Source organism: Eptesicus fuscus, chromosome 8 (assembly GCF_027574615.1).
Source record: "Eptesicus fuscus isolate TK198812 chromosome 8, DD_ASM_mEF_20220401, whole genome shotgun sequence".
In the NCBI taxonomy this organism is placed as follows: Eukaryota; Metazoa; Chordata; class Mammalia; order Chiroptera; family Vespertilionidae; genus Eptesicus; species Eptesicus fuscus.
In genome coordinates this window covers 64,841,606-64,858,374 of record NC_072480.1, presented here as the reverse complement: position 1 = coordinate 64,858,374, position 16,769 = coordinate 64,841,606, and the positions used below count along the sequence as shown (strand labels likewise).

General features: G+C 52.9%; 1 protein-coding gene across 1 annotated transcript; it reads left to right on the top strand.

The window, feature by feature from the left end:
• The first annotated feature begins 9,090 nt into the window (after positions 1 to 9,090).
• Positions 9,091 to 15,247, top strand: ZIC5 (Zic family member 5). Its single transcript, XM_054720253.1, has 2 exons — positions 9,091 to 10,627; positions 14,805 to 15,247. Exons 1-2 carry the CDS (start codon positions 9,166 to 9,168, stop codon positions 15,245 to 15,247), a joined length of 1,905 nt encoding a protein of 634 aa, XP_054576228.1. The 5' UTR covers positions 9,091 to 9,165.
• The last annotated feature ends 1,522 nt before the right edge of the window (positions 15,248 to 16,769 follow it).

Sequence of the window (16,769 nt, the reverse complement as noted above, 5' to 3'; positions counted from 1 at the left end):
CCTCCTTTTCCTCTCCCGCCGCCCCCCGCCCCCCCCCCCCCCCCCCCAACCCTCGCATCTGCCTTCCCGGCCTCCCTCCCACCAGCTCCAGGCAGGGCCTCCGGGTCACACCGCCCCTTTAACCGCGGCTCCCGCCCCGCCCGCTCTCCCCGCGCCGCCATTGGCCGCCGCGGCCCCGTCAATCCTGCGCCCCCGCCCCGCGGTGGGTCCGCCGCCCCTCCCTCGTGCCTTCGGAGCTCCCCTTTGCTCCCGCCGCGGCGGAGAGAAGCGAACGCCCGGGCCTGCCGGCCTCCCTCGCTGAGCCCGTGCTCTCCCGGCGCTGCGGCTCCTGCCCCCGCCGGCCGCGGCGCTCCTAGTGCCCGGAGACCGGCAGGGCGCGTGGCCGGGCCAGGAGGGGACCGTCCGCACCCTGCACTCGCGCCCTTCCGCAGCGGCCCCCGGCTCCCCGCGGACCCGAGCCACTCACTGCCGACGGGCACCGAAAACCGGTCCCCCTGGCGGCTCGAGAACGTGGCTAACCCCGGGCCGCGGGGCTGGAGGCCCTGTGCGCTGGGGCACGACAGGCCCCGGGTCCCGCCGGCAGCGCGCCGCGAGGAGCGGCCCGGGCGCCGGTGTCTGGGTCGGTTGGCACTCTCCCGGCCCCTCTCCTCCCCATCTTGTAAACGTGCTCTGTGGTCTGGAAAACACAGGTGCTGGGTGGTGGTGGGCCTACATAAAGCCAGACACGCCCGTGCCTCCCACTCTGTGGACACACACACCCGGACACCGCCCCCCTCCTGGGCCGCGGCCCCCACCCGCTGCTCCGATTCCAGCAGTAAACGCTGGGCATCCGCGTTTGGGATTCGTTTAAAGACAGTGACACCCTCGGGGCAGATGCCCAGAAGCCCAGGCCGCTGCCACGGTGGGGTGGGAAGTGTGGGGGTGCCCGAGGCGCGAGGCCAAGCCAGGCGCAGGTTGGGGTTCGGCCGCGGGTCAGGCGCAGGGCCTCGGGAGGAGAAATCTCCAGGCGGGTGGGGCTTCTAGAAGATCTTTAGAACTCCTCCGGGAGTGGGCAACCCCCCTGCCCCCGTGGCGGGGGGGCCGCGAGGCCCCTCCCCTCGAGGTGCCCGCTCTGGCCTTCGGCCCTGGGGACTCTGGCCGCCCCCCGCCACCCCCACCCCACCTCGGGCCCCAGGTTGACCGCGGCAGACATCTCCTGTCCCGCGAGGGAAAGCTGGCGCTTCCGAGGGAACCGCGAGCCCCGAGGCGGCGAAGGTGTGAATGCACAAGGTCCGAGGAGAGCTGCTTTTATTTACCCATTCCTCGGAGTTGAAATAAAATTCAAGGAAGAGAAAAATCATCCACATGCATTTCACATTTTCATGTGGAAAATGAATCCGGCAAAAACGCGGGAAGACCACTCCAGCTCGCTATTGCCAGCAGAGCCTGGGGTCTCTAGCCCCGGCCCAGGCAGCCTCTCCCGGCTTTCGTGGGTCTCAAGGTCGCAGCTCCCCGCAGCCCCTGTCGTTAGGGGCGCTGTGCGCTCTCTCCCCCTCTGTCCCCATCCCCACCCCACCGCGCGGGGAGGAGTGAGAGGGGAGGCCAGGCCGCAGCGTGTAGTCTGCAAGCCCAGGAGTTTGCCTGGGAGCTGGAGACGCTCGCCTTCCCTCCACGGCGGACATGCTCTTCTTTTCCACACACCACCCTCTGCAGAAAGAGGGATGGGGGGGAAGGCAGATGCCGAACTGCTCCCCTAAACAGAGAGGAGCCTGAGATGGAGGCGGAGGGAACAGGGAAACACCTCCGGCCAGAAAAGCTGGCCCTGCTGCCTTAAGTCAAAAAATCGCCCCCTGCACAGCCTCTCACCCTTGTGTACTTTCCTCATCAATGTCTGTGGGGTGAGGGAGAGAATGGCTGACAAAGCTTGCTCCGAAAGTATTTCCAAAAGAAACGTTTCATTAGAGGCTCGTCGTGAGAAGAGCAGTGTTGCACACCCAAACCCTCACTTCCTTTATTCCTTCCGAGCCACCAGACTGGAAGTTGTCCTCCTTTCCCACTTTCTCGCCCCCCTCCCCACTGCTCTGTACCCCTCTTCCTTGCCCCATTCTCTCCTTTCGTTTTGATTCCTCTTTTGCAGCCCGCACTTCGGATGGGGGCGGCCGGGCTCTCTTTGGCGCTGGATCCCGCGGGCCGCGCGCGGCGGGGTAGCGGTGCAGACGCCTCAATTCCCGCCGGAGACCCCGCGGGCTGGGCCCTCCTGGCTATTCTTTCTCCGCTCCAGTTCTCCTCTCTCGGCAGGACACAGAGGAGCTGAGCCAAGTTCAAAGTCACGTCGCCGTCCCCTCTTAGAAGTGTTTTATTTCTCTACAAACCGCAAAGCCCTTTCCCTCATGACATAGTATTTTTTTTCTTCTTCTTTTCTTTTTTTTCAGGCAGGAAAGAGAGAGTGCGCGCAAGAAAGCAAAAGCCGGGGGTGGGGGATGGGGGGTGGGGAGGGACTGTGAAGGCTTTTCAGCCATTGCCTCAAAAGTAGATTTTGGATTCCTTGGCCGAAAGGGGAAAAGGCGGCCAAGCTGCGTTCTGCACCGTGTGGGTGATTTCATTTTTTCAACAGGTTTCTGGAAGGACCCTCTGTGGCGGAGTCAGATCCGCGGGGCCCACAACTGTCTCCGTCGGATAAACAAGTCCCCTTTTTTTGTAAGTTTTCCAACATTGCTCTTTGAAGATCTCACGGAGCCTGCGCCAAGCCGGCGAGAGAGTGGGGGGTTTGCTGTCAGTGGATGACCCCGCCTGGCGGGCCCCTGGGCGCCCCGGCTGGCTTACATGTCAGGGCAAATGGAGGGAATGGCAGTGCGACGGAGAGTTCCGGGTGCCTTAAAAAATCGGAAAATCCCATCAAACACCCGGGCCTCATTCACTGAGCACCTCATTGCCGTTGAGGGCCTCTGTGAATGGTTGACTGCGTTCGTTTGTAGTATGATGGGTATTTTGGGTGTACATATACATAAAAACAATACATATGTACACACTACATACACACAGGTACATCTTGCTGGGCAGCAGAAGCCAAAAAAAAAAAAAAAAACCCACCCCACAAACCCAACTATAACAAACAAACAAAACAACCAGCCTTTAAACTGGAAAGCAGAAACACTTGGTGGCTAGATCATTCAACGTTTTAAATAGTCTCCTAAGGACAGGGATGCATACGGGGAAAGAGATGGGAGGAACAAATGTAGAATCAGATGTCTATATACACCAGACCCCCAAGCCACCCCCGCTACCCCCCACAACAGGATTTCAGCACCATCCTCTGTATCACAGACTCATAAATTCAACAAGATCATCAACAGGATATTAAGTTGCAGGTCACCTTTGATTCAGCCCTCTCAGCCACTCCTGGGCCGGGCGACCCCTGACCCATGAAGGACCACATGTGTGGTGGGGGAGCCCCCCTCAGTAAAAGCCACATAGAACAAAAGTTCTTTGTCAGAGCTTTAGGGAAGTGTAATATAAAAGAAAGGGAAATCGTGAAAATCTCAGCCAACGTTGTAACTTTTAAATGCCATTTTTTTTTTTTTTTTTAGAAGGGAGAGGTGGAGTAGAGATGGGGAGGTATCATAGGATAAGGCCCTCTCCTGTCTGCGAAAAGAACTTCTCTTCTGCCTATAGTTAAAATTTACTATTCTGTAACTGGGCTTATAAAAAGTCTCTCTATAAAATATGTGCTCACCAGCAGTTGAGTGATTGGGACGCAAATGTTTGTGTATTTGTCATTAGGGACTCGGAGAATAATAGACACCACCATTTCTCTGTCACAGTGGTTGTGGTTTTGCAAAAGGAAGAAAACTGGTTGTCCTTACTTTGTCTCCTCTTTCCTGACGGGAGTGTTTCTACTGCTGCAAAACAAAACAAAAACAAACCGAAAAACAGGAGGCATTCGCTTACACGAACGTGTTTAATTATTTCGAGGACCGTTATCCTTTGGGCTCCCAGGCGGACTACATCCAGGGAGGTTGAATACTGGTGACAGGCAAGCAGCTTTCCAATAAACTGCAGTATTATTGCAATAGACTTTGTAATACAATTTATGCTGTCATTCATAAATAACGATGCCATATGTCAACCATATTGCTTACACAAGTAAATCCGTCAACGTGTCACTATTTGATTTTTCTCAACAGCTTCTTCAAATATTGAAGTATAGATATTGGGAGCGGTGCGAAATGTGTGTGTGGAGGCTCCCCACAAAATTTGAGATTAAAAAAAAACAACAAAAACATACCACACCACCTCTGCTCCTCCTTTGTCCCCCATCCAAAAACATCCTTCAGGATAAAGAATGAAGGGAAGAAGAACACATCTTGAAGCCAATACAAATAATAATACTGGGTAGTTATATGACCTGTGAACACATAAGGGAGTTTTGTGGTTCCTGTTTTGACCTTATAAGCATATTTTAAAGCACAACAATGAGGCACTTCCCAAGAATTTACCAATCCTAATGGTGAAATGTGGGTCAAAGGCCAGTCTCCCAACTACTTCCATCTTTGAGGGTAAAAGTGATTGATAACCAAATGAGAATATTTGACGACAGGCCAATTTTACCGCGTTTATTTTTGTTTTAATAGTGGGGAAGTAGAGAGAGCCCTCATTTTCAAGGGCTTTTAACCACTGAAGTCAGGTGGACATGGGGTGTGTCCAATTCTTGACTATCCAAAACAACAAACAAATCCCAATCACAGCTATACAGTTCCAATCTTCTGGTAAAAAAAAAAAAAAAAAAAAATCCTCGTTAAGCCCAGGTAAAAGTGACCGGGGTCATAAACTTTAGCAAAAAAAGCACATTTGGGTTATTCTTAGCTCCACGAGTATCCGTGAAGCCCGAGGACCCAGCGCGAGCTCAGAAGGGAGGAAAAGAGAGGAACCCTCCTAGAGGCGCTCCGAGGGCTGCGGAGCTCAGAGCCCTCAGGGCCCCCGGGGCGGGTCTCGGTTCCCACCCGTCAGGGCGCCAGCGGTGAGGGCGGGTGGGAGCGTAGGGATCGGGTCCGTGCCGAGTGCAGGTGGGGCGGGCAGCGGGACACTCACTGCCTAGATGCCTAGCGAGCCTCGCTTGGAAAAAGCCCTTGAACCCCAAAGTCTTTGTCACTTCCGGCCCTGATAAAGCTCAATAAAATGCAGCTCTGTGGGTCCCTTTGCCCATCTCACCTCGGCTTAAAGAGTTCTCGAGTGTGTCTCCCGTTTTCTCAGTGTCTGCTAGTAACTCTCCTCCCAGTGGAGCACCCACTGCCGCCTTTGGGCTGCGCTTCAAAGTCCCTTAATCCCTTGGGTAACTCGGGATACCGCGTTCGCCCTTGAACCCGCCTCTGGCGCAGCCCAAACGGCACTAGGCGCTCCAGTTTCGCCAGGCACCCAGCCCTTCAGCAAGGAGGCAGCTCCCGCGGAAACCACTGCCGGACTGGCGAGCAGCAAAGCAATTGCAAGGGCAATAAAAGGCAGCCAGCTAGGTGGGTCCTCCTGCTCCTTCCGGGTCTGCCTCACCGTCCCTGGCTTACCCCCTCGCCCGCCTGCAGAAACAATCACACAAAGGCTCAAAAGCCAGGAAATGTCCCGTTCACTTCCCTTAGAGTTTATTAATTGCCCACACAATTAATAAACTCTGCGTTCAGTGACGAACGGAGGGCACCGGGGAGCCGCAGACCCAACTCTGCGCAGCGGGAAGCCCTCCGCGCCAGCCTGGGCACCTCCAGGGACCCGGTCCTGTTGCCTCCGGGCAGCTGAGCGCAGTGTGGTTCCGGGCCAGCTCGGTGTTTTACTTTTACCCCTCGGCCTCCTCGCGCCTTTGTTCGGGGCTGCGAGTAGGGTGGGGTTCGGGGGTGCCACAGTGAAGTCTGGAAATCAGTGCTCCCCAGGAGTACCTGTTGACCCCAGAAAGGGCATTTCCATGTCTTGCCACGTAGCTGCTCCCACACAAGCACCTCCGTCCGCTGCAAAAGCGCAGACAAGGGCATGAGTTTTGAGGATCGGCCATGACTACCGGCGCCACTGAGGGAATATGGGGCTAAATCCGCAGAACCACCCCCCAAGCCTTTCAACTAGTATTATGTTCTCCAACGCCCTGGAAATTGTTGGTGTTTATTTAGGAAGTATGACACAGTTACTGGGATGTTAAGGGGGTTTGATTTGGCTCCCAAAAGGCTTTAAAAAGAAACAGCGCACCTGGGGTTAGGCGGGTCATCATAATAACAAAAAGCGCGTCTACAAAATAAAAAGCTCTTTTATAAAGAAAGGCAATCCCGGAAATTCACTGGGAGCCTTCCTGAGAACCGTCTAGCTGGGCCTATTCTCAGGTTTAATTGGCAGGCAGTTTATTGGCGCCTTATTGGTGTTGACTGAATTTTGTTCCCAGTTCTTCCTTTTAGGAATTAGCATTTCAAGTCGATTTACCTGAGTCAATTATCTTTTTAGGGTCTGGGTTTAGTCATAAATTTGCAAATATTCATTAAACGCACTGTGTAAATATCCCTCTTTCCAATCGCCACCCAAACCTCTATTATTTCCTAAGAAAGTCTTTTCTTTTTTAAGGCTTCCATAAAAAGAAATTGATCAGGGAACTATATTTGAATTAAGACATATTAAATCGATGACAGATACATATCATGCTGTGTTTAACAAGAGTTGTACAAGGAGGCGGGTTCCAGATTCCACAGGGCTCTGCTGCACCATTATTCACATTTTTACAGCCTTTCCTTCATGCCTTCACTCATTAAACCATTAAATTTCAGCAATTCAATAAAACAAAGCAGTTATAATTTTGAGGAAAAGCTATTTTGAAGGGGGTGGAGGTACTCATTTTATTGCACAATAAAAATGCTCAACAGTCCATATTAAAGGTTATGTTGTGGTTATTTTCTTCTTTATGCATTCTTTTTGCTTTGTTTTTACTTATAACCTGCAGAATTGAACGTAAAGCTGCCATTATGGAAGTATTGACGCTCACTGCCAAGGAATTCAAATAAAGGGAACTCACTTGAAATGTTCTGAGAGATAATGAGGACAGTGGTGACAATCTCAAACATGATGCTTTCCCGATAAACCATCCATAGAGAGGGCACAGTCCTTGCTCCACCCTTGCCTGGATGGCTTGAGGTGGTTTTGAGTCTTTAAAACGAAATTGTAGGAGATCTTGTCCTCTCCAAATACAGATGTGGATTTTGTCACTGTTGTTTATTTTTAAAATTTTTTGTTGTGTTTGCACTCATACCTTTTTTATTCCCCCATATTTGAATGTCATCGAAAATTAAAGAAAAGCAAGACATTTGAAATTTGATTGTATTTTATTTGTTTGGCTGTAAGTTTTGTAAAAGAGAAATGACATTTCCTGGGCTCACAGGGAAGTTTCCTGTTAAACATTGTTCACATCAATGTAAATGGGGCTATTGAATCAGGGCTTTTGAAAATATGTCTTACCTCTTTCCAGGGCCATCTCCTGGAGGATGGCTTTGTGCAGTCTATTTATGTGTGGGCTGAAAATGAATTAAACTAATAACGTTTTATTGTATCCCAAAAGAAAAAAATCATTTATCAAATTTTTTCAAATAATGTTATGCAGGGCAACAAAATTAAAACCTCTGACTTTAAATTTTGAGCATCTTGGAACATCACACAATTTTAATAGCTTTATTTTTAAAAGCTGAAGTGGTACACTGGGCAGTAAGAACCCTAAAGTTTGGGGGATGCAATAATTCTCCCCCCCCCTTGAAAAGTGATGCAGAAACCCTTTTAAAACTACTTTGATGGCAAATCGCTTGAAAGATAATGGGTTTCACTTTTTTTAAAAAGCCAGTTTTTATGGTTTTAAAATAAAACATCTCTCTTGCTAGTTCAGCTATCAATTATTAGACAATTGATAGCAAGGTAAAAGGCTATTCAATTAGTAAATATATAACGAAGACATTGCTTGATTTAAAAATAATTGCTTGTTTTCTTGGATCAATTCTAATTCATGGTCCTTTCAAAGAAACTGAGGCACACATGTGGAGTACATTCTGCACTGGAAGGAGAGATTCTGCTTAAAGGATATTATTTACTTAGTAGCTTCCTTCTGGAGAGATGCTGTTGGCCTGCCCTGCCACTGTATCTCCCAGAGGCAAAAGTTAAAAATCGCTGCCCAATGTCCCGCCTCCTCCGCCCCCCAGATCTAATTGGAAGTGGCAGATCCAGAACCGATGAGCAGTGAGATTCCATTTCGAGCCAATTCCTTTGAAGCATATTAAAAAGGACTCCACGAGCTAAAAAGTCGAGGTGAAACGTTTCCTTTTGGGAAAGATGTATTTTGACTTCACTTGGTGTTGAGCGGAGCCAAACTGCTCAGATTGTTTTGCAACCAGTAGGATTTTAATACCCTTCCTCATTCCGTCTCCTGTGTGTGAGCCCTACGTGAGCGTTCGGCAGATTGGGGTCCCTCCCAAACAAGTTTCTAGCATCGTCTCTGCAAGCACGATGATGGGCAAACAGCTAATCACCCTCTTCCTTCGGCGTCGCCTAGGGCTCTTCCAAGGGAGGAGGAAGTGTGTGGATGTTGGAAGGGGCTCTGCGTGCAGTGAGGCGGAGGGTTTGAAGTCCCCCCCCCACCCCCCCGCACCTCCGCCTTTTGTCCCCCGCGGGGGTCCCCAGCACTCAGCCACCACTCGCCCTCCGGCCGCGTGCCGGCGCACGCTCTCCGCAAGGAGCGTCTGGGAAACGCGGAGCGTTGCGCGCGCAGGCCCAGCGCAAACTTTCTGCAAGTGCAACTTGGACATCCCCGGGGAGGTGGGGATGCAGGGCTCCAGGGGAGGAGGGGGGGGCGCGCGAAGCGAAAGCTAAGGCGGCCGCGAGCAGCGGGGCGGATTCCCGCTGGGCCAAGGGTCTGAAAGGGAGCCAATCGGGCAGCCGCGACTGCTGCCAATCACGCGGCTCTCTCCAATCCCACCCGTGCCATTTCCAAAATCTTGGTCCCACTGTGCAGCTCAAATGTGTTCACTCTGCCAATCGCTGGAGGACAGAGTGGGAACGGGAATAAGCAGAGTTAGGAGACCAGGACAAAGACGTTAAAGAGCCCCTAATATATACATGTTTTTGGAGGAGGGCAGAGGGGGGGAAAAGCCACCCCAGTAGAGGGTCTATGGGTTTGATGGTGTGGTTCTGATGGAGCCCCCTTTGAGCAAGAGGAACCCGCCAGCGCTGAGATTAGCGGACTTGGCAACGGCTCAGGCCAGGCCTCTTCAGACTATGACAGGCTTCCCGGCGCTGGCCAGCCCGCCCGCCCACTCCCAACTTCGCGCCATAGCCACGCACCTCCGCCCTCGGGACCTGGGCGCTGACCTCGGCGTGGCCATCACTCCGCTCGGACCCGAGCACATGGCCCAGGCGAGCGCACTCCGCCTCAGCCCTCCCTCCCAGGCCCTCCCGGCACAGCCTGAGGCTCCCGCGGTCGCCGCCCGCGCCGGGGCCTCGGCGGCACACCCCGGAGCCGGCACCTATCCCGGCGGTGGGGGCAGCAGCAGCGTGCTGCCCTCCGCGCCCCCGCCCCCGGCCCCTCCTCTTCCTCCCTCCCCTTCACCCCCTTCCCCTCCCCCCCCTCCTCCTCCTGCCCTCTCGGGCTACACCACCACCAACAGTGGCGGCGGCGGCAGCAGCGGCAAAGGCCGCAGCAGGGACTTCGTCCTCCGGAGGGACCTTTCCGCCACGGCCCCCGCGGCGGCCATGCACGGGGCCCCGCTCGGAGGGGAGCAGCGGCCCGGCACCGGCTCCCCCCAGCACCCGGCCCCGCCTCCCCACTCGGCCGGCATGTTCATCTCTGCCAGCGGCACCTACGCGGGCCCGGACGGCGGCGGCGGCGGCGGGGGTCCGGCGCTCTTCCCCGCGCTGCACGACATGCCGGGCGCTCCCAGCGGCCACCCGCACCCGCTCAACGGCCAGATGCGTCTGGGGTTGGCGGCGGCGGCGGCGGCGGCGGCGGCGGAGTTGTACGGCCGCGCGGAGCCGCCCTTCGCGCCCCGCTCCGGCGATGCGCACTACGGCGCAGTGGCGGCCGCTGCGGCCGCTGCCCTGCACGGCTACGGAGCCGTGAACTTAAACCTGAATTTGGCGGCAGCGGCGGCGGCCGCCGCGGCGGCCGGGCCGGGACCCCACCTGCAGCACCACGCGCCGCCCCCGCCGCCGCCGCCGCCGCCACCGTCCGCGCCCGCGCAGCACCCGCACCAGCACCACCCCCACCTTCCAGGGGCGGCCGGGGCTTTCCTGCGCTACATGCGGCAGCCAATCAAGCAGGAGCTCATCTGCAAGTGGATCGACCCGGAGGAGCTGGCCGGGCCGCCGCCGCCGCCCCCGGCCGGCGGCGCCAAACCCTGCTCCAAAACTTTCGGCACCATGCACGAGCTGGTGAACCACGTCACGGTGGAGCACGTGGGCGGCCCCGAGCAGAGCAGCCACATCTGCTTCTGGGAGGACTGTCCGCGCGAGGGCAAGCCCTTCAAGGCCAAATACAAGCTCATCAACCACATCCGCGTGCACACGGGCGAGAAGCCCTTCCCCTGCCCCTTTCCGGGCTGCGGCAAGGTCTTCGCGCGCTCCGAGAACCTCAAGATCCACAAGCGCACTCATACAGGTGGGTGTCCGTCCCCGGCCGCGCCGCCGCCGCCGCCGCCGCCGCCTGCACCTCCGCCGCTTCCGCCGCCGCTTCTCCTCCTCCTCCTCCTCCTCCTTCTGCTCGCTTTTAATTTTTCCCTCCTTCTGCTGCTTCTCTTCGCATACGTATAACCCGGACATGTGACTTCTTTTTTTTTCTCTCCCCCCTTTTTTTCCATGAATAAGTAATTCGATAGCACACACAGGCCCCGCGCTGGGTTCCCACATGGTGGAGTCTCCAGCGCTCCCGCAGCCTCTCCGCCGGGACCGGCCACACGCTCCAGCCGCCGCCGCCGCCCCGACAGAAGCCGCAGCAGCCCCGGAGCAGGAAGGCGCCCTGGACAGTCGGCAGGCCCCACCCGTCCGGCCCCGGGATCTTGGGGAGGGCGATGGGGGAAGGGGGGGGGGGGCTGGGGCTGGAGCCGGAGCCGCCCCGGAGGCTCTTTCCTCCCCACGCGGTGGCAGGACCCGCGTGTGGAAGGGGCGGGTGGTATTTGCTGCGGTCTTTGGGCCGCCAGGCCAGTTCGGTGTGGTCCTTCCCCTCCGGGGTGGGATGCAAAAATACTAAAGGAATTAGGCCCCTGGAGACTCCCCCCTACACACACACACTCGCCCCACTTTTACACACCCCACACTTTCACCTTCACGTGCACACACATCACACAAAGAACTTCACACACCTGTACTCCCTCCTGCGCCCCCCCCTTCCTCATAGGACCTGACACACTCACCTCACAGGCAACACCCTCCCTCACTCACACGTCCTCACTTGCACACCTTCATGCACACCCATGCTCACACACACAGTGCTATCACACATGTATCACACATGACCTAGAGCTACTGGACAAGGCGGCGTCTGTCCTTTTACAGAAGGTTCTAGTGGGAGGAGTACAGGGCTAGCTGCAAAGCCTCCCCCGCCTTAGAATTTAATTTAGGGGGAGACCCCTCCTGACCCTCCCCAAGCCCTGAGTTTGGGTGCGCAAGGCCCTGGGTGAGGGGGAGGGCGGCGGGGGGCGGGAGGGGGCGCCTTGTGGGTCGCATGCTCCCTTTGGGCAGACGAGCGCACGGTGAGGAGGCGCTGCTGAGTGCGAGCGCAGCCGGGATTTATAGGGACAGGCGGCATTACCCCTCGGAGGACACTTGAGGAGCTGGAGTTTACGTTCAGTAATTACTTGGCTGATTTATCGGCGCGGAGGCAGCCGCGGGGCGTTGGCCTCACCGCCCGGGCATCCCGGGATCCGCGGGGGGAGCCAGGCGGGGCGGCCCGCGCTGCAGCCGGGCCTCGCTCCTGCGGGGCCCGCACCTGACCGGCCTCGCGTGGCTCCGCGGGTGATGGGCCGGAGCCCCCTTTGCCTGCCGGGTTCTTTTCTAATCGGGTCCGTGCGCCATGGTGATTTTTTTTCCAAAAGGAAACTTCCCACGAGGCTCTCGTAAAACTAGGGCCTGCTGCTTGGCCCTGTGCACAGCGCTTCCGGGCGGGGCCGGGGCCGGGGCCTGGGGTCCCGGATGCGGGCATGCAGGGGGCGAAGAGGTCCCCAAAGGGAACCCCTACAAGCGGGGCCTGCGGCCTCGGCCCTTCCCTCCTTCCCTCCTTCCCTCCTTCCCAGGCCTCGGTGGACCTTGGCTTCGCGGGACTGGAAGCCGTGAGAGCGGCGGGCCCTGGAAATGGATGGCTGGGCAGCTGGCCTGGGTCCTGCTCTCCCGCCCTTCCTGACCAACCCCCCCCCCCCGCCCCAGGAGGGGGCGTGTGCGGGTACCTATGGCCGCTTTTTCTGGCTCCACGTTGCGTGGTTGCGTTGATGCCGGACTCCAGGGGCTGCGTAGGCCTCGCCGGGTCCCCCGGGGAGGGATGCGAACCCCGCACACTCCTACTCAAACCCGCGCGGGTTGGGGTGGTGTTGGGGGTCTCTGGGCCGCCTAGTCATTGAACAGTGTGCCCAGGGAGGGACCACCGGGACTCCCTCCCTCCCTCCCTGCTATGCCACGCTCCCTTTTGGGGGTTACCCGCGATCCCGGAGCATACTGATCAAAAGGAATAATCCCCTGACCACTCCTGAAGGCCCGTTTCCTGACCCACGTGCCCCCAGTTGCATTTTATAACCTTCCCCTGGGCCAGGCTGGAGTTCTCCCTGGAGAGGGGCCTGACCGGATCTGGGAGTCGCCCCCACGCAGCTTCCATTCCTCTCTCAAGCTCTGTGAGTCGCTGGGGTCTGACGTGACCTCCATGTCAGAGTCTGAAACGTAAACACTGGGGTCTCCCCCTTTCTGGCTAGGGAGAATTTGCTCACTGTCCCTTAGTTCCCCGGAACAAAATAGGCAATTCTGTCACCATCTTCCCCCTTCGTGTTTCCTCCATTTCTTCAGCCTTAATCTTCTACCTTTCCACCCCATCTCTCCCCTTTACCGGGTCCAACTGCTTCTCTTTCACGTGCAGCGCTGGTGCCAGCAATGTCCAGGCCATTTATCCTTCATGGTCTGGAGGGTGCAGCGTGTACAGAAACATGAGAAGTCTGAAACACAACGTTGCACATTTGCATACAGTGAATAAAACCACCTAAAGTTCCATATTGAAGAAAGGCTGGTTATAATTTTTTTTAAAGGAATGCTACATTATTATCTCCAACTTAAAGTAGAATACAGAAATCAGGGCAAATAACCAATGTTTTGATTTTTAAAAAATGGATTAATTTTTTTTGTTGTTGCAGCTCATCTACAGAGAATTTTTAAAGGTTGTGATTATCATTGTGTTGTTTTCCTCTTGTTTATGGGGGTCAGTGTAGGAAGTATATTTGGATAGTATCTAATTTTATTCTCAAACATTATTTCCAAGTAGGAGGAGTTAATGTTCCAGGCATCGGAATACTTTCAGCGGTGCTAACATACACTGGTATTGGTGAAGTTAATAACAATAAATACTACACTGAAATGTTTGTATTAAGATAATAAAATTCCCCACAATAACTTAGACACACTAAACTGTCTTAGTTGTTTTTAAGAAGAAAAAGAAATTGATCAAAACCAAGGAAAGGGCATAACCTGTGCATCATCAGAGTAGCTGCTGAAATGTGGAGAAACCCAACTTTACTTTTTAAATATGAGGAAAATATTAATATGGTAGTATGTATGAAGTGATTTGTTCAGTTATGGACTCGGATACATCAAGTTCATACATACTAAGGTGAGAGGGAAAATCCATACTGTTACCTGCTGTCTTCTTTTTTTGCTTTCTAATACCAAGGTGCGACGTGGCTGAAGTTCTTGTCTTACTGAGCATTTCCACTTCCACTTGTGTTCCTGGGAGGTTAGAGCAGCTTAAAGGGGTGATGGGCCAAAAGACTGGTAAATAGCCCTTTTTTTAAAAAAAAAAACTATCAAACAATGTAGAAACTATTGGCATATTTTACTTATGGCAGCAGGTAAAAGCCCGGTTCAGGCAGAGGCTGGTGTTCTTTATTGATGTTTGTTAAGGCTCTATTCCACTGGGCTCGTAACTGCCCTGCAAGTTGTGAGGAAAGCTGGTAGAAGGAAGAGGCCAATGGCCATTTCTGTGCCAGGCTTATAGGAAATCTAGTGGTCGAATAGTGTGTTTCACAGGTGCCTTTATTCCTGAAGGGAACAGGATTTTGTTTTATTTCCTTTCCCATAAGTGAAATCTTGGGGAACACTCTGAAACAAAATGCCATAATAATTTTATTACAACACCCCCAGGTACTTTTAGTGTATGTATTCATTTTTCTTGTATTAAAAGTATCATTTTATCAGCATTTCTCTTGACAGGGGGGGGGGGGGCTGCTTGTATTTTTGCATGTATAGAGCCTGAGGGGAAGGAGGACATGGCTATTCAGGTCCTAGTTGGGTTTTGGTGGTACATCTTGGACCATGTTCTAGTCATTCTCTCCCTGGCCCTTATGGTGCCACAGGGCTGACATCTAGCATCTCACAAGTCCAGTCCAAGGAGAGCCTCCAGACCAGTGGTCAGCACCCCTTCCCTGAAGTATTCCTCCCCTGTTGCGTCCTGGAACACAGGTATTAGGCTGGGAGTTGGTCTTCTAGAGAATGGGAAAATGCATCCTCATTTCTGCTCCAAGATTTCTCTCCTAAGTATGAGAGATCTATGAAAAGCAATTGTTAACCTTTCCTATGTTTTGTTGCAGGGGAAAAGCCTTTCAAATGTGAATTTGATGGCTGTGACAGGAAGTTTGCCAACAGCAGCGATAGAAAGAAACACTCCCATGTCCACACCAGCGACAAGCCCTACTACTGCAAGATTCGAGGCTGTGACAAATCTTACACTCACCCGAGCTCCCTGAGGAAGCACATGAAGATTCATTGCAAGTCTCCACCACCTTCTCCAGGAGCCCTTGGCTACTCATCAGTGGGGACTCCCATGGGTGCCCCCTTGTCCCCTGTGCTGGACCCAGCAAGGAGTCGCTCTAGCACTCTGTCCCCTCAGGTGACCAACCTCAATGAGTGGTACGTTTGCCAGGCCAGTGGGGCCCCCAGCCACCTCCACACACCTTCCAGCAACGGAACCACTTCTGAGTCTGAAGATGAGGAGATGTATGGGAACTCTGAAGTTGTGCGGACGATACATTAGAATTTATTAATAATAATAACAAGTAAAATAGTAAATGGGAGTTCTTGGACCATATCCTAACCTGAGACAATGCTGAGCCTGGGAAAATCTGTGACTCAGACTTGCCACCGGGTCTAATTAGCCCTATTTATTTGGTATGAAACCCTATGGTGTTTGTACATTTAATTAATTTAATTAAGATATTTGGGCTTTCCCCCCCCCCCCCCCCCCAGAAAACAAACAAAAAACAACCAAGCTGGACTTTACACGTTGCAGGGGGACAGGGCTGGGAGCAAATTGTACCAAGAAAAATGAATGAAGAGTAGTTGATCAAGATACACACTGCCAATAAATACACACACACACACACACACGTGTATATATATGGAGAGAAAGAACAATAAGTCGGAACTCAACAGAGCAACAAGGCCCTCTGCATTTCCTAGAGTGCCTTGCAAATGCCTTTGATACCATAACATGGGCTTCTTTGGAGCCTCTTAGCCTCCTTCTTGGGCCCTAATTCTGCAAAGGCCTCTTGATTGTAAACCACACACTTGCTGCATTGCCAACAGATATTGGGACTCTTAGATTGTACCTGTGTCCAAAAATATTTGTAAAAACCTTTTAAATTTTATTATTTGTCATTTTCCATTTCCGCTTTTTATTACGGATCACACCTAAATACTTTTTACACAGGATTACTCAGTACCCTGCTTGTATGATTTTTTAAGAAAAATGCAGCAACCTTACTACATTTCCATATATTGTGCTACTGTGATTATTCAAGCAAAAGTGGAGATAAGAGAAAAAGCTGCTGCAAAAAACAACTGTGAAACTGCTGTTTTATAAAGTAGAAGAAATTCAAGTGCTTTCTTTTTCCTGATTTTTTTAAAACTCTGAAATCTCAGATGCTGCCTCTTTACTATGTTCAAACTTCTTGTGTAATAAGGAAATCATGTTTTAGATCATAAGTTCTTTGGGATGCCAGAATTAACAGGCACGGCTAGGGAGGTGTGAAGTTGGCAGCATGCCTATTTTTTTGAAAGCTGTTGTTTTTAAAATAGGCCAACTCCTCTTTTGTACTCTTGTATTAACCTTTTAAAAAGCCTTTATTTTTCGATGCCCGAAAGTGCATTTTAATGCATTTTCTTCCACCTGAGCACTGAGCACACAGAACTCTACCCCATTTGAAAATGACAGTGTGTGAAGTGTATGATTTACATTAGAAGAGGGGAGGGAGTTGCTATACATATTAAAATTTTTAAAAGGTTTATAGTTACCACCAAACATTGATGAATGTGTGACCTTGCCAGAGCTGTCAAGCTAGGATAAAAAAGGTCAAGGACCTAGGACAATAACTCTTAGTCAATTTATTTTCGGTTGGTACAACACATCTTGTGTGCAAAATGTAGTCCATCATAAACATCATACAAATATACTAAAGAGCACTAATTTATCCTCGGAGACCCTGAAGACACCCCTCCCTAGGGTCTGTAGAAACTTGTTTCGTGTACTGTGAGTGGTTGTAGTCTGATCATTGTTA